General features: G+C 37.2%; 2 protein-coding genes across 8 annotated transcripts; both read right to left on the bottom strand.

Annotated features, from left to right (window-relative positions):
* Positions 1–59: 59 nt before the first annotated feature.
* On the bottom strand, positions 60–5,455 carry LOC120004872 (phosphatidate cytidylyltransferase 1-like). Of its 5 annotated transcripts, none has more exons than XM_038854203.1 (13): positions 5,290–5,453; positions 4,880–4,948; positions 4,044–4,142; positions 3,524–3,777; positions 3,224–3,378; positions 2,824–2,965; positions 2,229–2,385; positions 1,636–1,683; positions 1,447–1,533; positions 1,096–1,224; positions 935–991; positions 519–602; positions 60–424 (listed from the first exon to the last, which is right to left on the bottom strand). In XM_038854203.1, exons 3-13 carry the CDS (start codon positions 4,116–4,118, stop codon positions 335–337), a joined length of 1,278 nt encoding a protein of 425 aa, XP_038710131.1. In that variant the 5' UTR covers positions 4,119–4,142; positions 4,880–4,948; positions 5,290–5,453; the 3' UTR covers positions 60–334. The 5 variants fall into 5 exon arrangements, with proteins under 5 accessions (XP_038710131.1, XP_038710133.1, XP_038710129.1 ...); XM_038854201.1 differs by having other exon boundaries at positions 335–424; positions 4,044–4,194; positions 5,290–5,455; XM_038854205.1 differs by lacking the exon at positions 1,096–1,224 and having other exon boundaries at positions 5,290–5,455.
* Positions 5,456–7,487: 2,032 nt separating this feature from the next.
* Positions 7,488–16,110, bottom strand: LOC120006254 (transcription initiation factor IIF subunit alpha). 3 transcript variants are annotated; one of them, XM_038856225.1, is made up of 10 exons: positions 15,950–16,110; positions 15,413–15,591; positions 14,753–14,911; positions 14,048–14,193; positions 13,011–13,381; positions 11,936–12,051; positions 10,884–11,015; positions 10,340–10,552; positions 9,957–10,178; positions 7,488–7,795 (listed from the first exon to the last, which is right to left on the bottom strand). In XM_038856225.1, exons 2-10 carry the CDS (start codon positions 15,581–15,583, stop codon positions 7,733–7,735), a joined length of 1,593 nt encoding a protein of 530 aa, XP_038712153.1. In that variant the 5' UTR covers positions 15,584–15,591; positions 15,950–16,110; the 3' UTR covers positions 7,488–7,732. The 3 variants fall into 3 exon arrangements, with proteins under 3 accessions (XP_038712153.1, XP_038712151.1, XP_038712152.1); XM_038856223.1 differs by lacking the exon at positions 7,488–7,795 and adding an exon at positions 9,061–9,514; XM_038856224.1 differs by lacking the exon at positions 7,488–7,795 and adding an exon at positions 9,061–9,511.
* Between the last annotated feature and the right edge of the window lie 68 nt (positions 16,111–16,178).

Here is a 16,178-nt window from a genome sequence, read left to right as displayed (position 1 = left end):
TCCGATGGATTATGCTTCCAATGAATTCCTTTGTCACAAAAAAAATAAAGTTGGTCAAATTTGCAGGAAAGGTAGGAGACGTAGTGGAACCATAATATGCTCCAGCAGGAGTCCCTGTATTAGAGTCTGGTTATAATACACTATACAGGGTATGCTCACTAAAAAAATGACTCCACCTAGCTACTGAAATCGAATACAGGAAAGACATGTACAAGTACAAATTAATAGTCTTTCTTCTGTTTGCTAAGCCACGTCGCCACCGTGTATATAACTTGCTCCGCTTGGATTTTGGGGTCCATGAGGAGGAGAAATAGGGAAGCGATGACCGAAAATCTTAAGAATGTCCAGTCAGCCTGTGCTGGATGATCTCTCCAAGATTTGTGTACAAGGCATACTGTTCCTCGAAGGCTAAGTTTGCCAATATCTGGAAAGAAAAGTAAACCCATCAACACAACTTGATTCAATGTGTGCGGGATAATAGGGATGAAGATTAACAGGGAATAATGTGACAAACGTACCTGATCCAAGATTGTTTCGACGGTAAGGCTTTGAGACACGACAAATGACTGATGGTAGATATATGCAAAGACAGCCATAACCATCTACATCAAATGATTAAGTTTATCAGAGCTTAATCAATGCCATCCTTGAGTAAACAAAGCAATGAATGTTGACCCACGATATTATAGCAAGGATGAGTAGCATTTTGTCGAACAAATTATAATTAAGCACAGTAGAGGACAGTATCCATTCATTATCCTTATTAGCAGCATCAATAACATTCCCAGTTTGAGTGAAAATCAAATGTGTTTCGAAGCAGATTACCCACCAAAGCAAACCACAAAGGAAAGGGGAAAATAGGAACACTCATCCTCTCAATCACAAAATAATTACAGGAAAAAATAAAACCCTTATAAATCTCATCTCAGCTCACCTGGCAATCCATTCTATCTGTAATCCCACCATGTCCAGGAATACTATCACCAAAATCCTGTGACAAAGGAAAGGGAATACATTTAGTAATGGCATCAAGAAATGCAAAGCGTGCCATGCACATCTGCTCTGGTTAAGATCAGCAAAGCATCAAAAGCGCACCTTGATCTTAAAAGCTCTTTTAAAACCACTAGCGAAAAAGCCTCCAAAAGGTGCTATTATCGATGCAAACAAACCAAGACATAGAGCATGCCATTGAAGAGGCAGAATATATATCTCTGTCCAAGGAAACTGCATTAGAGAATAGCAAGTTCAGGAAAAATAAAAAAATAAATCACCATGCACATGTTAAAAAGCATGAGAAATGACCAACTTCTTGACAAAAGCGTACAGCAAAACATAGTCCACTTCTCTTCCCTCAAGCATGGGACAAACTGCTACTTTGTATGGTCTTTAATAAGTAGAAACTTGGCTACATGCAATTTCAAATCCAACCAAACACCAGGTACTCACCCATTTGGTAAACCATACAGGTAAAGTACAATGCTCCGGCTTAAATACTGGCCCGGGATCACAATAAAGCCAACCGGTAGATAAATCCTGCAAGTGTTATGCACGCAAAACATTACCACAAATTTCTTTCAAACATAAGAAGTATATTTCTAAAGGATCCATTAGTCATATATTAAGCAAATACTATACCTTCCTCGGACATGTCATCCACTGAAAACGCCCCATCATATGCGCCAGCTGTATAATGAGCACAAAAAATCTTTCTTTAGAGAGAGAGAGAGAGAAGAAAGAACGTGAGAAATATGGATCAAACTTAACTATCAGTTTCCTATCCTAATATAAAGGTTATGCTTAAGTATTTTAAGAACAATTACTGTTGCTATAAGCAAAGGAAAAATCCATCAATTTCTCATTGTTGGTATTTCTACTTGATTTATGAAAGCCCTTCCCCCCATATTATTCTTGGTGATCTCTTTTGAGAAAAATGGAATCATAAGTATGGCACTTAAAAGATCTTGAAATGCAGAAACATAGCACGAAGAAATAGAAAGATTCCATACAAAGCACTTGCCATAAACTGTTACGTTTCAGATGCTAAGTTACAAACAACTTGAGAGGACAGGAAGAATACAAATTGTAACAGATGTCTGAAACATGTGTTTGGCAGTGCATAGCCATTAGCCAACTAAAGAACTTAGCATATCCACATAGAATTCTCAGCCACAAAAAAAAAAAGGCTTAAGGTTGCATGAAATTAAAAAGATAAAGAAAGCTATGCTCACTACAAAAGCAGATATAATAGTTGTAACAGATGCTCCAATGAATCCCTCCCAAGTTTTCTTTGGGGATATCTTGATTAAAGGAGTTCTCCCAAAGAAAAATCCAAAAATATAAGCAAATATATCATTGATGACAATAAGCGTTGCTGGAAGAAGAAACCTGCATATCAAATATGCCCATTTATCAGAAAGGAAAAAACAAGAGGATACTAGAAGCGAGGTAATCAAATCATAAAAACATTCAGTTGAAAGGTCAGTTTCTTCTATTATTTTTTGTTCACAGGGGAAGAGGAGGGGGTGGATTCGAACCTACCTTTACCACTAGACTTCACTACTTCAGGGTCAGTCAACATAAAGAATGTTACCAAACAAAAATACTAATGGGAACTCAAAAAGCTTCTGATATAACCATATATCTAGAGTTCTAGACCATCATGTTAAAGATCATTGGAAATGGAATTCTAGGCAAACTGTTACGGAATTGATTTTTCGGAATTGGGGAGAGACAATGCCAAAAGAATTATGCAGTAAACATGCAACTGAAAATTGTATCAAGGAGAGAGTAACATGATATCAAGTGATATAAGTAAGAAAATACCAGATAATTCCTTCAAAAATGTTGGCTACAGTGAAAGATGACTGCGTAAATACCACAATCAGAATCATGTGTGTCCATGCATATTGGCCAAATTGATACTTGTACATCTTCTTCTTCAGTGTAAGAATGAACCACATAAAACCTAAGCCAAATTTCAGACAAATTTTTTTTCAGAAACTTCGCATCATAGAACAAATCAGGAAAAATTCTTTAGAATAGATCATGAAAATTCAGTAGAACTTTTTTAAAGGAAACTTTCATGCGCTAAAATACATGAGTAAATAGTAATTGAATATGCCAATATCATTTTGATTTTCTCAGTATCATCATCTATTAATGAAGTATGAAAAAAGAGGTATTAAATTTTAAAAAAACAGCCAAACCATAAGTCTATAGTTACCTGCGATATATAAAGAATAACAGATGACCATATGATACTTGATGAGGCTGCTCACAAGGCGATACAAAAACTTGTCTGAAGCGGGTACCGTATTGGCAAGCCGTAGACTTAGAATGCGGCCATACACAAATAGCATTGCAGTGAAGAAAAAGTGCCTGATACAGAATGGAAGAGTTTAAAAATATAGAAGTTCAAATGACACATGTGAAACCCACTTGAACAACAATCCAGTTTTATTTAAGGGAACTAATGGTTGGACGCTCTTTGAAGAACATGTGGAAAGCAAAGGAGTACTCTTACCAATTTAATAGCCTAAATCCTGGGAGACGTCTATCTTCATGTGCTTTCCTGAGCAGATTAAACAGTTCCCTTGCCATAAAGATTTGTATAACTACCACCATTGCGGTGATATATAGATGGCCCATGTAGACAATAAATGCAAACCCCCCGATCATCCATATAGTAGAGTATGCACGAATTAAGAATGACTTGTATTTATTATGATCATCGACAAGCAAATGGCCTCCATTTTCTTTGCTAGGCTCTGGAAACGCCTGAAAACCAAATCAGATACCAATGCAACACTCATAATTGGATACAAGCATTAATGCAAATAATTAATCAAGAATACATCACAACAAGGCAGAACGGATAATAGTGTTAGGGAGACAAGAGCATAGCAAAGTCAACCCAAATGTAAATGACAAAAGTGATGAAAAACTGCCAAAAAAATGTCATATATAGTATATATTAATATTGTCTAAATTGGTTTATGAAAAATAAGTAAATAACAGCATATTAAATTTTTTTGGTAGCTAACCTCTTGAGAGCGCCTTCGGTGCCGAGTTCGGGCAGTAGGCGTTGAAACATTTCCGGTAATATTATCCTTTTGCATCGAGGCAGTTTCTACCTTACTCAGCTACAGGTAATTGAAAAGAAGTCACATACAATGCAGTGCAGAAATTTTTTACCTGATGCATCCAATGACATAAAAAAAAACAATCAGAGAAAGACTTAGGAAAGGCAATAAAAGTTTATATTGATGATATGAGCTGAAGCAACACATATGAGCTAACAAGCCAGACATACCCTAATAAACTAACAGTTAAAAACAAAATAGAAGATGTAACTTGTGAGAACGAGCTTATGTGAGTCACAATGCTATAAACTATATATGGTCAGCTCCTTACTTATTATTGCTCATATAACCAACTACCCAGGTGAAATTCATTATTCCTACATTAAACAGAATGCAGAATCCAGCAAGTGAAAGAGACCACTTCTGACTGGAGATTGCATGGTGCAACTGTGCTTGTAACCACATTGATTAAAATCCATTCATCAACAGAAGATGGCAATACATAATACCTGTGACAGCCTAACCCAGCCTACCCATTTTTTTCTAACTTTCCCGTGCCCCCAAGTAGTTGAATTCAAACATTTCCAAAACCCACTTTACCCTTCACCACATGATTGAAAGATGCAAGGACAACAAGCAAAGTGAGGGCATGTCATCTTAGTTTAAATAACAATAACAACAAAACGAACAAAATGCTAGTTCTGCAATGGATCCTGCATGAGCTTACCCTCCAACTCAAATCAAATCTCAATACCAAAATGAGAAAAATTAAGCTCAAATCAATACTGCTAACTCACCGGTAATTACCAATCACACGTCCAACCTCTTCACAAGGCAACTTCTACTACCCATCATCGATACTTCCACTGTAATTAACAAGATTCAAAACCCTTGGACATCACTTTTTAATCAACGAACTTCACTTCACCGAAAATTGGAAAACTCCATTTAAAACTAAATCAACAAACAAAGAACTAACAGAAAGACAAGAGTAATATTCAACCATTAAACTCATACAACTTGAATACATATACATAAAAGAAACCAACTTGTTCGAAGCCAAGTCTGAATAAGCCCAACCCATGTCCATCCCAGAACCAAACCAAAGGATAATGAACCAACGTAACCTTTCATCGAACACAACGGATCCAATACATAAATATACATATACACAGTCGAAAGAGAGGAAGGGAAAAAGAATAGAAACCTGTTACAGAGAGCCGCAGCGACAGTGCGAGAAGGAGATGCGAGAGGGACGACAGAAAGGACGAGGAGAAGGTAAAACAAAGAAGCGCCTCTTCTCGCTGCTAATTTTGTGGAATCCCCAAATTGTACACCTTTCCAAAATGCTTCCCCCTTTTTTTAAGTTATGAACAACTTTGCCCTTTACCCTCAAGTAAGTGCTGCTTCTTAACCCTCCTTATTCTGTCACACGTGGCGGGATAATAAGTGTACACTTGGATAGCTTTGATTAGATAGCCGAATAAGATTTTTTTTAATCGACAACGACATGAAAGCTTTTGCTATTTAAAAATTCAATATTGACTAAATTCATGCCATTAGATTTGTACACATAGAAATTTCACACCTGACACATAATAAGTCGATCCAAAGTCTAACACGTGTCCATATGATTGATATTATTGTCAATAGCACGTGGCCCTATGATAGTTGACTAGATATTCGACAAACCCAAGCGTCCATTCATGATAAGGCAAAGCTAACTTAGATTCTCTCATCTTATTTGATACTTTGCTCCACTTTGACTCTTGGAACCCTTTGAGAATAGAAAAGGAGCTCATTTTGACAATAGAAGAGTTTGATAAGTAACTAGAATGGGAGGATCAGAATCATTACTTTTTTTTTGTTTAATTTTTTTTTTTGGGATGGTCCAAATTTGGTGCAGTGTGAAGGGTTGAGTGGGGCATCTTTCACACATGATTTGTACATAAATAGCCTTAAACCTAAAGCCATTCATATTTTTGTTGATTTGTTGGATTGACATATAAAACAATATAAGATAATTGAGAGCAGTTTCATCTTAAATCCATGAAGGCATAAATTGATTGCTGTACGATAATGCTTGAGACCCCAATAAAAACTCATTTGATATGGAGTATTGGATGTGAATCATAAGAATCCCACATCGGAAGATGGTGGGTTTGGAGTCTAGCTTATAAGGGAAGACAAACCTCATATTGTCAACCTATGTTTTCAATAGAGAGTTAGACCTAAATTTGTGATGCTAGACTTGGGCCCCCATCCCGTATGACGGGTATTCATCATTGGTGCTTTCATTGAGAGCGCACGCGCCTGCGTGCAGGCTCGTGGGCTGGCACTATTGTAGACGGGCCTATCCCAGAGCCCAAACTTGTGATGCTAGACTTGGGCCCCCATCCCGTGTGGAGGGTATTCATCATTGATGCTTTCATTAAGAGAATTACGTTTGCGGAGAGGGCTGCCAGGCGCGTGCAGGCTCGTGGGCAGGCACTATTGTAGACGGGCCTATCCCAGAGCCCAAACTTGTGATGCTAGACTTGGGCCCCCATCCCGTGTGGAGGGTATTCATTATCCAAGGCACCCTCACCTGATAAGTCGGTTTTCTGGGTTATAGTTCTATCTTGGGCCTTATGGGCCGGCGTCGGTATTCATCACTGACGTGGAACTTACATGTGTATTTTTAATCAATGATTATTTTAATGCCACATAGATTTGAGGGTTTTTAGGGTCACAAAATGGGGATGTAGCATTATCTCCTTGTAGGATATCGTGCGTCAATTGATGGTTGATTATCCGCTAGAATAAATGGGTTGGTAATGAGTCAATTGACAGGTAAAACTGACTCATTTTCAGCCCCTAATTAAGTCTCTGATCCCAAATGACATGAAAATTCTACCTTAGCTGTTGTCTGGGACAACAAGAAAAGAATGATTCACCGGTGAAAACAAAAATAGAATCCCATTTATATTGCATTTCTCATCTTGTTTTACTTGCTTGCTCTGTCTAAATGACAAGAAGATTCTACCTTAGCTGTTGTATGGGACAAGAAGAAAAGAATGATTCACCATTGAAAACACAAATAGAATCCCATTGATACCGCATTTCTCATCTTGTTTTACTTGCTCTGTCTCTACTAATTCACAGAGACAATTAACTAAACCCACTTTGATATCATCACCATTTTTTTTGCTGTCAAGTTGGGTAAAATACAAGTTTTTTAATTGGCAATGCCTGGCCATAGTAATTGGAGATGTGAAACAAACCAAGAAAATGTCCTTGAATAAAGACTAATTCAAACTTTTTTTCTTCTCCTACATAAACCCCATTAACCAAATCAAGCTAAAATGATCAAATGGGAGCAATGCTCAGTAAGTTTTTCTTTTTCAGTTCAAAGGAATCCAAAAATGATCAAAGAAAATCAACTGCTCATCAAGCTAAAGCCTTCTCAATCATTGAATTGGTGAAGCCAGAGTGTTTGAAGACAAAGAAGAAGATCATCAAGAAGGAGAAGAATCTACAGAATAATAACCCACAAGAGAGATCAAAGGCTATAGGTAAAAGAAAATTGACTCTTGAGGATATGCTGTTAGCTTCTCCTGGTTCAAAGTTCAAGCCAAATCATATCAATGGATCAGGTGAACTCTATGTCTTCAAACATTTCTCCAAAAGGGTACACCCTTCCTCTTCTTCTTCTTCTTCTGCTGCTGCATCATCTAAAGCAATTGCAAAGGTCAAAATTGGAGATGAAATATTAGCTTATAAAGAAGACATGGTTACTACTACTTCTACTTGTACTTCAATGGATGTTCAAAGTGGGAAGTTGAAGAAGAAAGTGAGTTTTAAGTTACCAGAAGAAGCTGATATCTTCACATATTATTACTCATCCGAGGAGAAATTGGAGAACTATAGTGTTTAATCTATAAATAGCAGTTAAGTTTTGTTCTCTCTTTAATGTTGTTCTGTTATCAAATATAGGTGTTTTTTTAAAGTTTCTCAGTTACCGCAATTTCATGGATCTCAGTGTTTTTGTCTCAACAATCCTAGATATAGAGATGGAAGTACACATTTTTATATGAATCATGTGAAGCCCAAAACACTCGATCGTAGCATTTTGTCTTAGTAAAGGTTTATGTGAGTTGGGTCATTCTATTTTGGTCCCTCAAAGACTAGAGGCCAACAAAATGCTCTGATTCACGTTTTTTTATCTATTAAAAATGTTTCGGATCATATATAATTCGTAATCTGATGATCATGCTCGACTCAAAACGTGTGCCATCCATTGGATTGTGTCAAGGGTTTATCTACACCACGCCCCAGAGAAGCATAGCCGAGCTCGAGCAAGGAGGAATTTGAGGCGTGAGATTTGACTTTTCTGCATCCCCGTCAGGCCAGGTGTACGCGGATGGGCTTGGATCGCTAGACAGGGAAGGAATCCGCTACTTTGCAAGCAGTAATCCAGAAAACTACAAGAACGGGCTCAAGGTCGGGCCTGGTGCCCCAACACAGCCAGTATGGCTAATGGGCCCACATCTCATTCTGGTACAGACCATTTTAGTAGAAGCTTTGCTTTGTCATTTGTTGGACTGTGACTTTGCTACACTATTGTCCAAGCATTTTAGTTCTCCTTGTTTCGCCTTGCTCTCATTCATAACCAATTCAGTCCAGAGTTCAAAGTACAAAGAAAATATCAAAATGTTAAAAGTAAATGAATAGTGTATATAAACCACCATAAAAAACCCTGATTCTTCGATGAATCGGTTTAGACACCAACTCTAAGTAGTCCTAGAGGCTGAAAGTAGCATACAAGATTTACAAACCATTTGCCATACAAGATTTACAAACACCACAAATAACGAACCCCAAGTCAAAAACAGTAAACAGAAAAAGAAATAAAGAAACATACGATGAATCGGTTTCACCAAAATGCTATTGAATGACCGAAGATGATTTGATCAAAAGGAAAAAATTGCACGAAAGATGATCAGATGATTGATGCATATTAACATTTCCATATCATGTATAGCATAAATAAACCACACATCTTATAATGCTAGACGTTGTTTACACATAGGAAGAAGAAACACAAATTGTTGTCAATGCAAGCAAACAGATCCATGAAACATATACTGGTAGTGGTACATTAGCATCACTACTCTCGTATCAACGGAACCTTTTGACAGTTCAATTTGAGGCCCATAACAGAAGGTCTTTGCAGTCATCACTGGGCTACTCTAGTGAGAAAAGAAGGAAACATAAGCAGCAAGTCAAAAGTCACTCCAATTGCAGTTCAAGACCATTATGAGTCGGCGACGAAGTTGACCCATGGGATCGAATCATCACTTATCTTTCAGCACAATGTAACCAGACCCGTTATTAGTCTTGTGAATCCTAGAAATTCTCTTCAGAATATCCGCAAAAGCTCTCTTGTCCTGCTGCACCAATGACTTCATTCACTTAGAAAAGAGGAAGGCATACATTAATTTTTTCAGGACACACTACCTGACCATAGTTGTTTGTTTGCTTCTTTTATTTTTTTGGGGAGGTTCTGACAAATTTACACTGCTGTTATACAATTATTCGAAGGGAAGGTGGAGGCAAAATAAATGTGTATAAGTCATTCTATCTTTGAATTCCGCAGAAAAATACAGTGTTATCATAAACCAGACTCTTTTCTAGCACTGAAAGCATTTTTGTTCCCCATATAAGTATTTTTCCTATAACTCAACATGGACCACTGACAACTCTGACATTAATATTACCCCCGAGCCTACACATCAAAATAATCCATAAGAAAAAAAACCTGAACAATTTCAAAGTAATGACAAAATAACTAATAAATGAAGCTAATCCGATAGGAGGAATGATAATGTGTACCTCTATGGATTTCAGTCGTGTCCTGAACTTTGCAACGAGATCCTGGGTGGTCACAGGGGTCTTTTGCATTAAGACAGCCCTGATTTCATCTTCAGTTACAGGCTCAGTAGATGATGTTGAGCCTACTTTCGATGATGATTGTGGGGGTGCTGTAGCACCTTTTGGGGGCACACCACTTTTAGAAGCAGGAAGACTTTCATTTTTAGCAGAAGATTTTAATTCCTGAGTGAGAAACAGCAGAATTAAAAGGTGAATTCATCAAAAACAATAACAGAGTTATCTGAATAAAAATAGTCTTAAGGGAGTCCCCAAACAATATGAAAGGAAATGCTCATGCAGTAGACTGGCTATATATAAAAAATTCAACAAGAGCAATAACCTACATTTTCTGTTTTAATCTTCTTCGGAGGTGCTCCATTAGGTGCTTTTACATCATCACCATTTGACTTTCTCTTTGTTTTTGCTGACTTCGAAGATGGGGTTCCTCGTGCAGAACCAGAAGGTGCTGGTTTTGATGGGCTACTGTCAGTAGGTTCTTCCTTCAGTGCATCCTTTTGTTTGGGAGCCTGTACAGGAGAAAAGCCCTCATCTTCCATCTGTTCGAAACCAAACGAAGAGGGACAATGGATGAGATGAGTGAACCACAGACTTATATTATCCCATCACAAAGAAGGTAAGATAAAAAAAATCCAAGTAACTTCAGGCATCACTCTTGAAAAGTATGATGACACAAATAGAACATGAAACATGCATCATTCTTCCTAAAACATGTTCTACTTCTGTATAGAAAATAAGAAACAAAAGAAGTACTTCATTAAAGATATAACACTTAATCATTCAAATGAGTATGTTAGCTTATCTGTGAATCGAAAAAACAATATTTTAGCCTTTTCCCCCTTTTGTAAGTGGTTGGAATAAAATCCGTACATCATCATCGTCATCATCTTCTTCCACATCTGAGTCATTCAGACCAGCAGTCCTTCCGAGTAATTTCTTCAATTCTTTTCCTGATATGCTCAGTTTTGTTTCCCCATTTTCTTCATCTTCCTCATCTTCATCCTGCAATGACACATCAAGTCACTATTGCAGTATGCATTTGTACAATGTACTAGTTCAAGCAACATTTCGGAAACTCATGCATTCAGTGGATAACTGAAAAGCAAAATCACTGCCTCTGGCATAACCACTACAAAAAAGAAAAGAAAAGCATATAACAAATGGCAACATACTTGGCAAGAAGGTACAAAATTACCAAAGTAGATGACAGATAGATAACTAGACACAACAAGAGTCTAGATACTGACGGGAATTCACTGTGATTCAAAGGGTGGCTGACAGAAATCGGGTAATGTAGTTAGGTAACACAGGAAGCTTTAGAAGTGCAGCAGGAAGAAAGCCAGATAACTAGACAAGTGCGCATCCCAGTAAATATTTAAAACATATCTTCAACTAACTAGAACTTGAAAGTGGGGGTTCAGAGAGGTGGCACAATATTTTGATAGAAGCTACTTCTTTTAACCGCATCAAACTTGGTTCAGAAAGAACACATCAAATGTGGGCTTAAGCCTAGTCCATTCATGGAGGAAAAAATAAGTGGGTCCAAAACAAGTACTCTACAAATTTCACCAATTAATTAGAGGATTGGCTAATGTATAAAAAAGAATCCCTCCCATAATTATGAGTAAGCTACGTGAATTCCAAGTCTTATCAACATAGATGGGTTAAAAAATAAAAGTATGGTCACAAGCTTCATAAGTCTAACCTTAACTGTGTTCAGCCCTGAAATACAAATTTCACGTTAAGTGCTTGTCTAGTAACATAACTAAACACACATAAATCAGCGTACCGAACTAAGCTTGTTACAGGTCACCAAACAAGATATTTAAATCCTGACAAAGCAATGCAAAAACTAATAAAGCAAAGGTCAAAAGACCCCCTGCCACACAAATTTCAAGTGTTATAGAATGTAGAAAACAAACCTCTTTTATTTCTGGAGGAGCAGGAAGGTCAGGGGCCAAGTCTTCCCGTTCCTCAGGATCATTACCAACAGCCTCATCATCATCCGTAAAGGTTTCTTCATGTTCCCAATCATCACCTAAAACATAAAAAATAAATAAAAAATTGCCAAACGTAAAACATTTGTTATGCCCATCATTAAGTGAAAATACAACCTTAAAAATGAAGACAGATGGATAACAAAGACTTCATCCCTTTTTCCGCATGCTTCAAGGTTCTTCACAGGTCAAAATACAAAGCTCTATTTTCTTTTTTGAAAAGAAAAATATTATAACCAGGCACCAAGGGCGAGCAACCCAAACAGCATTACAAATTAGAGAGATTCAGATTTTCAAAAAAGTTGGAGCTAGTTCCACTTGACCACTGCTCAAGCACAGTTAGCCAGCCATCCAAAAAGACTAAAATCGAACACACACACTTTTTTTGAATGGAAAGTCAATTTATTAAAGCACCAAGACGGTGCAGATAAGACTTACAGAGACAAAAATTATTTACTTAGCTGCATCATACATTGCAGACCTTCTTTCGCGGCCATCCTTATTCAGCCAACACCCACTCGGAAAGTTGGGATAAATTAACAGAAGCAGTCATATTTGATGAATACACACAGTCAATAAAGCATTACAACCCAGTTATATATAGTAAGGCACATCTTGTTTTTCACATCTTAGCTCCCAAATAAAGAGCAAGATTAACCTCATATGTAGTCAGTCAGGCAATCAGAAATATGAAGTAATCACTTTGTTTTAAAATAAGGTTGATCAAACTACTTGTAGACAATACAAAAAATAAAGTCTGCTGAGAAAAATAAGAAAGATAACAATCTGATAGGTATGGTGCACACTGTACAATAAAAGAATAAACTGATTTACTTAAAAGACTCGTTGTATTTCCTTCAAATGAAACTTCCAATTCATTCTACAGGCTTTCAGGCGTAAAATTCAGGCAATTTAATATCACAAGACAACGATCAGCCACTTCCATCTTTATATTGTTGGAAAAAAAATTCCAAGGGGAAAAAAGAGAGACAAAACTCACCCTTCTCAATATCATCATCGTCCAAATCATGATCGCCACCCCTTCGACCTTCCTCATCATCGTCACCACCTCTTCTGTTAAGTCCAAGTCTATTATTCCTTTCAGCCTCCTCCTCTTCATCTTCCTCACCCCTATCTGAGACATTACCTTCATCATCATCACCAGCTTTCTTTTTCCGTCCCCTCCCACCACCAGAATCATTCTCCTCATCATTCAACTTCTCCACTTCACCAAACGCAGCAGCTCCATTAGTTGCAGCTTTCATAATCCATCTTTGATATCCATCTGCAGTCTTTTTCCTGTTTTTCATCTTTTCTTCGGCTTCCTCCAAGGTAAGTTGTTTATATTGTGCAACCTTATTAAAGTTGTACCTATAATACATGTCCAATAATAATCCAAACCACAATCATAAATAAAAAAAACGTAGAGAACATAAAAGATACACTTCAAAATATCATATTGTGCAACCTTATTAAAGTTGTACCTATAATACATGTCCAATAATAATCCAAACCACAATCATAAATTAAAAAAACTGAAGGATTTCCAAAACCACAATCATATTGTGCAACCTTATTAAAGTTGTACCTATAATACATGTCCAATAATAATCCAAACCACAATCATAAATTAAAAAAACGTAGAGAACATAAAAGATACACTTCAAAATATCAGCAATTTAACAAAACTGAAGTAAGGATTTCCACAACGAATTGGTGAAAGACCCCAAATCCACTGAGGAAAAGTTTCGTCTATGACAGACTCCCCATGAAAAGAACAATTAGTTCAAAATGTATGAAATTTCAGTATCCACGAGTTGACCATACCATGAACCAGCAGGAATGGCATAAACGATACACATCAGCAATCTAACAAAACCGAAGTAAGGGTTTCCACAACGCATTCGTGAAAGACCCCAAATCCACTGAGGAAAAGTTTCGTCTATGATAGACTCATAACATAGATCTCCTAAGCCCCATGAAAAGAACCATTAATTCTAAATGCATGAAATTTCAGTATCCACGAGTTCACCATACCATGAACCAGCAGGAATGGCAGAAAACTCTTTTCCTTGCATCATCAGTAGGTAATAAGTTGCCGATTGTGCCCCTTCAAGTTGACCCTGGTATTGAGACAGCCCTGTCTCGTCCTCCAAAAGCCAGGGTTTGTTCTTGTACTTCTCCTGTTCGATCCAATTTGTACACACACTACTATAAGCGCCTCAAAAGGGTAAACCACATACCCCCGAAAAATTACAATAAAACAATCATCAAGTCTTTCATTGCAGTTTGATCAGTCTGTAAGAAAATCATGAAAAAGCATACCATTCAGTGAATTCAAGTGGCTTGTAACAAAACTGTCTAAATTTCTTAGCATGGCACTGTATATATTGCAGTATTGTTCACTCTTTATATGTCTTTCTTATAAAACTATCAAACCCAACCGTACACAAAAAAGAGAAACTAAATCGACTATATCTTTTCCAGGAGCAAAACTCAAATGCACATTTTAAAACATGCAAAAAGCTCATGAAAGTCACAATCACATCTAAACCAGACATCAATTTCAACTAAACATGAGACAGAAAAAATTTACAGATTACCATCTAAAGATATGAGAATTTCATTTTACTTGCCATTTCACTAAATATCATTACAACGGGGTCACCAAATTCCAAAAGCTAATAGGAGAAAGGTTTTAACAAGCAAGGATTAAAAAACTGGAAGATAAAATTTGATTACCCGCAAGGCATCAGTGAGTTGGCGACCTTGTAGTCCTTCTTTCTGCAGAGACCATTTATTTTCAGCATTTTTCTTCTTTGAAAAATTTGGTAACCCTGACACGAATCTACCAATGAAGAAGTTCTTATCGCTGCTTGGACTTGCTCGGACATTATATTCCTAGACCAAAAGCAACAGGAACTTTGTTATTTCTCAAGAACAGCTTCAGCTTCAAAGGAGGTTTTTTTTGGGGGGTGGTTGAATAGTTATTAAGAACAAATGATATCCATTAGGAAACGTCCATAATTAGAAAGGCATAACAAGTCATGTTCAAAATAAGCACAAGTCCATGCCAGCTTGGTATTGCTTTCACTAAAAGCATGATTCTCCGGCATAAACCAAGAGCATGATTTATTACTTTATTAGTTTGCATTTTATCAATGAAACAGTAACATACATTCATCTGAACCAAATTCCTGAGAAACCAACACACGGTGCTACCCGCACATTAGTGCTTTTGAACGTTACATGCATATCCATTTCACATCAAGTTCTATCAGACATGCATGAAACCTTAAAGAAATTAGGTAACAGAGGTTACAGCTGCCTAAATCATCAGAAAGAACCAGGAATAAAGACTACGCAAGAATAAATTCTGAGTAAGCCAAGGAGAAACCAAACTCGAATCAAGCGTGTGATAGTCGTGCCACATTCATAGCATTTGCCACGATTCTCAGCCATCGTTTTCCCACAGGTCAAGCACAGGGTCATGTGCTTGCAATTACTCCCGTACAAATCCGAATTCGACCCACATCCACTGCATGACGGCTTCAATTGCAAGTCGAACGACATGTTTCTCCCTTCAAAACAACCACAAGTTTTCCAAATATTCAAAAGAAATTTCAGTCAAATCAGAAATTATCAAAATAATCGAAAACCTAGGGTTTCAAGAAGACGAAACAACAGGAGAAAATAATCGAAGAATTATGGACGAATCAAGAAGGATTTGAATACCTTCCCATATAATATCAAAATCTATATCCAAAATCGGGAGCTCATTTAAAACAACAACAAATTTTGCCAAGAAACAAACGTGATTTCAATGAAATCAGAAGTTATCAAGAAAATCGTAAACGTAGGGTTTCCAGAAAGCCAAACAAGGTTACAAGAGGAGAAAATAAGAGAGGAATATAGACGAATCAACAAGAAGTCCAATACCTTCAATTAAAAATTAAAATCAAGATTACGATATCCTTCTCGTTCTTCAATTGCAGATTTATTTTGATTCGTCGAGAGACGGAGAGAGCGAGCAAATAGGAAGAGCTATCCTGCCGTATCGAAACGGAATCGAAAGGTCATGGCGGTAGCCCATCTATATAAACTAGGGAAGCATTAAAGGCGCCACAAGTCCTAAAATAAGCGCTCCGCGCGTTGCGCAAGTTCAGTC

The sequence above is a fragment of the Tripterygium wilfordii genome, chromosome 9 (assembly GCF_013401445.1).
Source record: "Tripterygium wilfordii isolate XIE 37 chromosome 9, ASM1340144v1, whole genome shotgun sequence".
Lineage (NCBI taxonomy): Eukaryota > Viridiplantae > Streptophyta > Magnoliopsida > Celastrales > Celastraceae > Tripterygium > Tripterygium wilfordii.
This window is presented reverse-complemented; position numbering and strand designations above follow the sequence as displayed.

Coding starts and splice junctions, on each gene's coding strand:
- LOC120004872 (XM_038854201.1), bottom strand. CDS start 4,118: ATGCAAAAGGATAATATTACCGGAAATGTTTCAACGCCTACTGCCCGA. Junction 3,379..3,523: donor GGATTTAGGCTATTAAATTG/GTAAGAGTACTC, acceptor ATTCTGTATCAG/GCACTTTTTCTTCACTGCAA. Junction 1,225..1,446: donor CTGTATGGTTTACCAAATGG/GTGAGTACCTGG, acceptor TCTCTAATGCAG/TTTCCTTGGACAGAGATATA.
- LOC120006254 (XM_038856223.1), bottom strand. CDS start 15,583: ATGTCGTTCGACTTGCAATTGAAGCCGTCATGCAGTGGATGTGGGTCG. Junction 14,912..15,412: donor CTATCACACGCTTGATTCGA/GTTTGGTTTCTC, acceptor CTTTTGGTCTAG/GAATATAATGTCCGAGCAAG. Junction 10,179..10,339: donor AGAAGATTAAAACAGAAAAT/GTAGGTTATTGC, acceptor TTTCTCACTCAG/GAATTAAAATCTTCTGCTAA.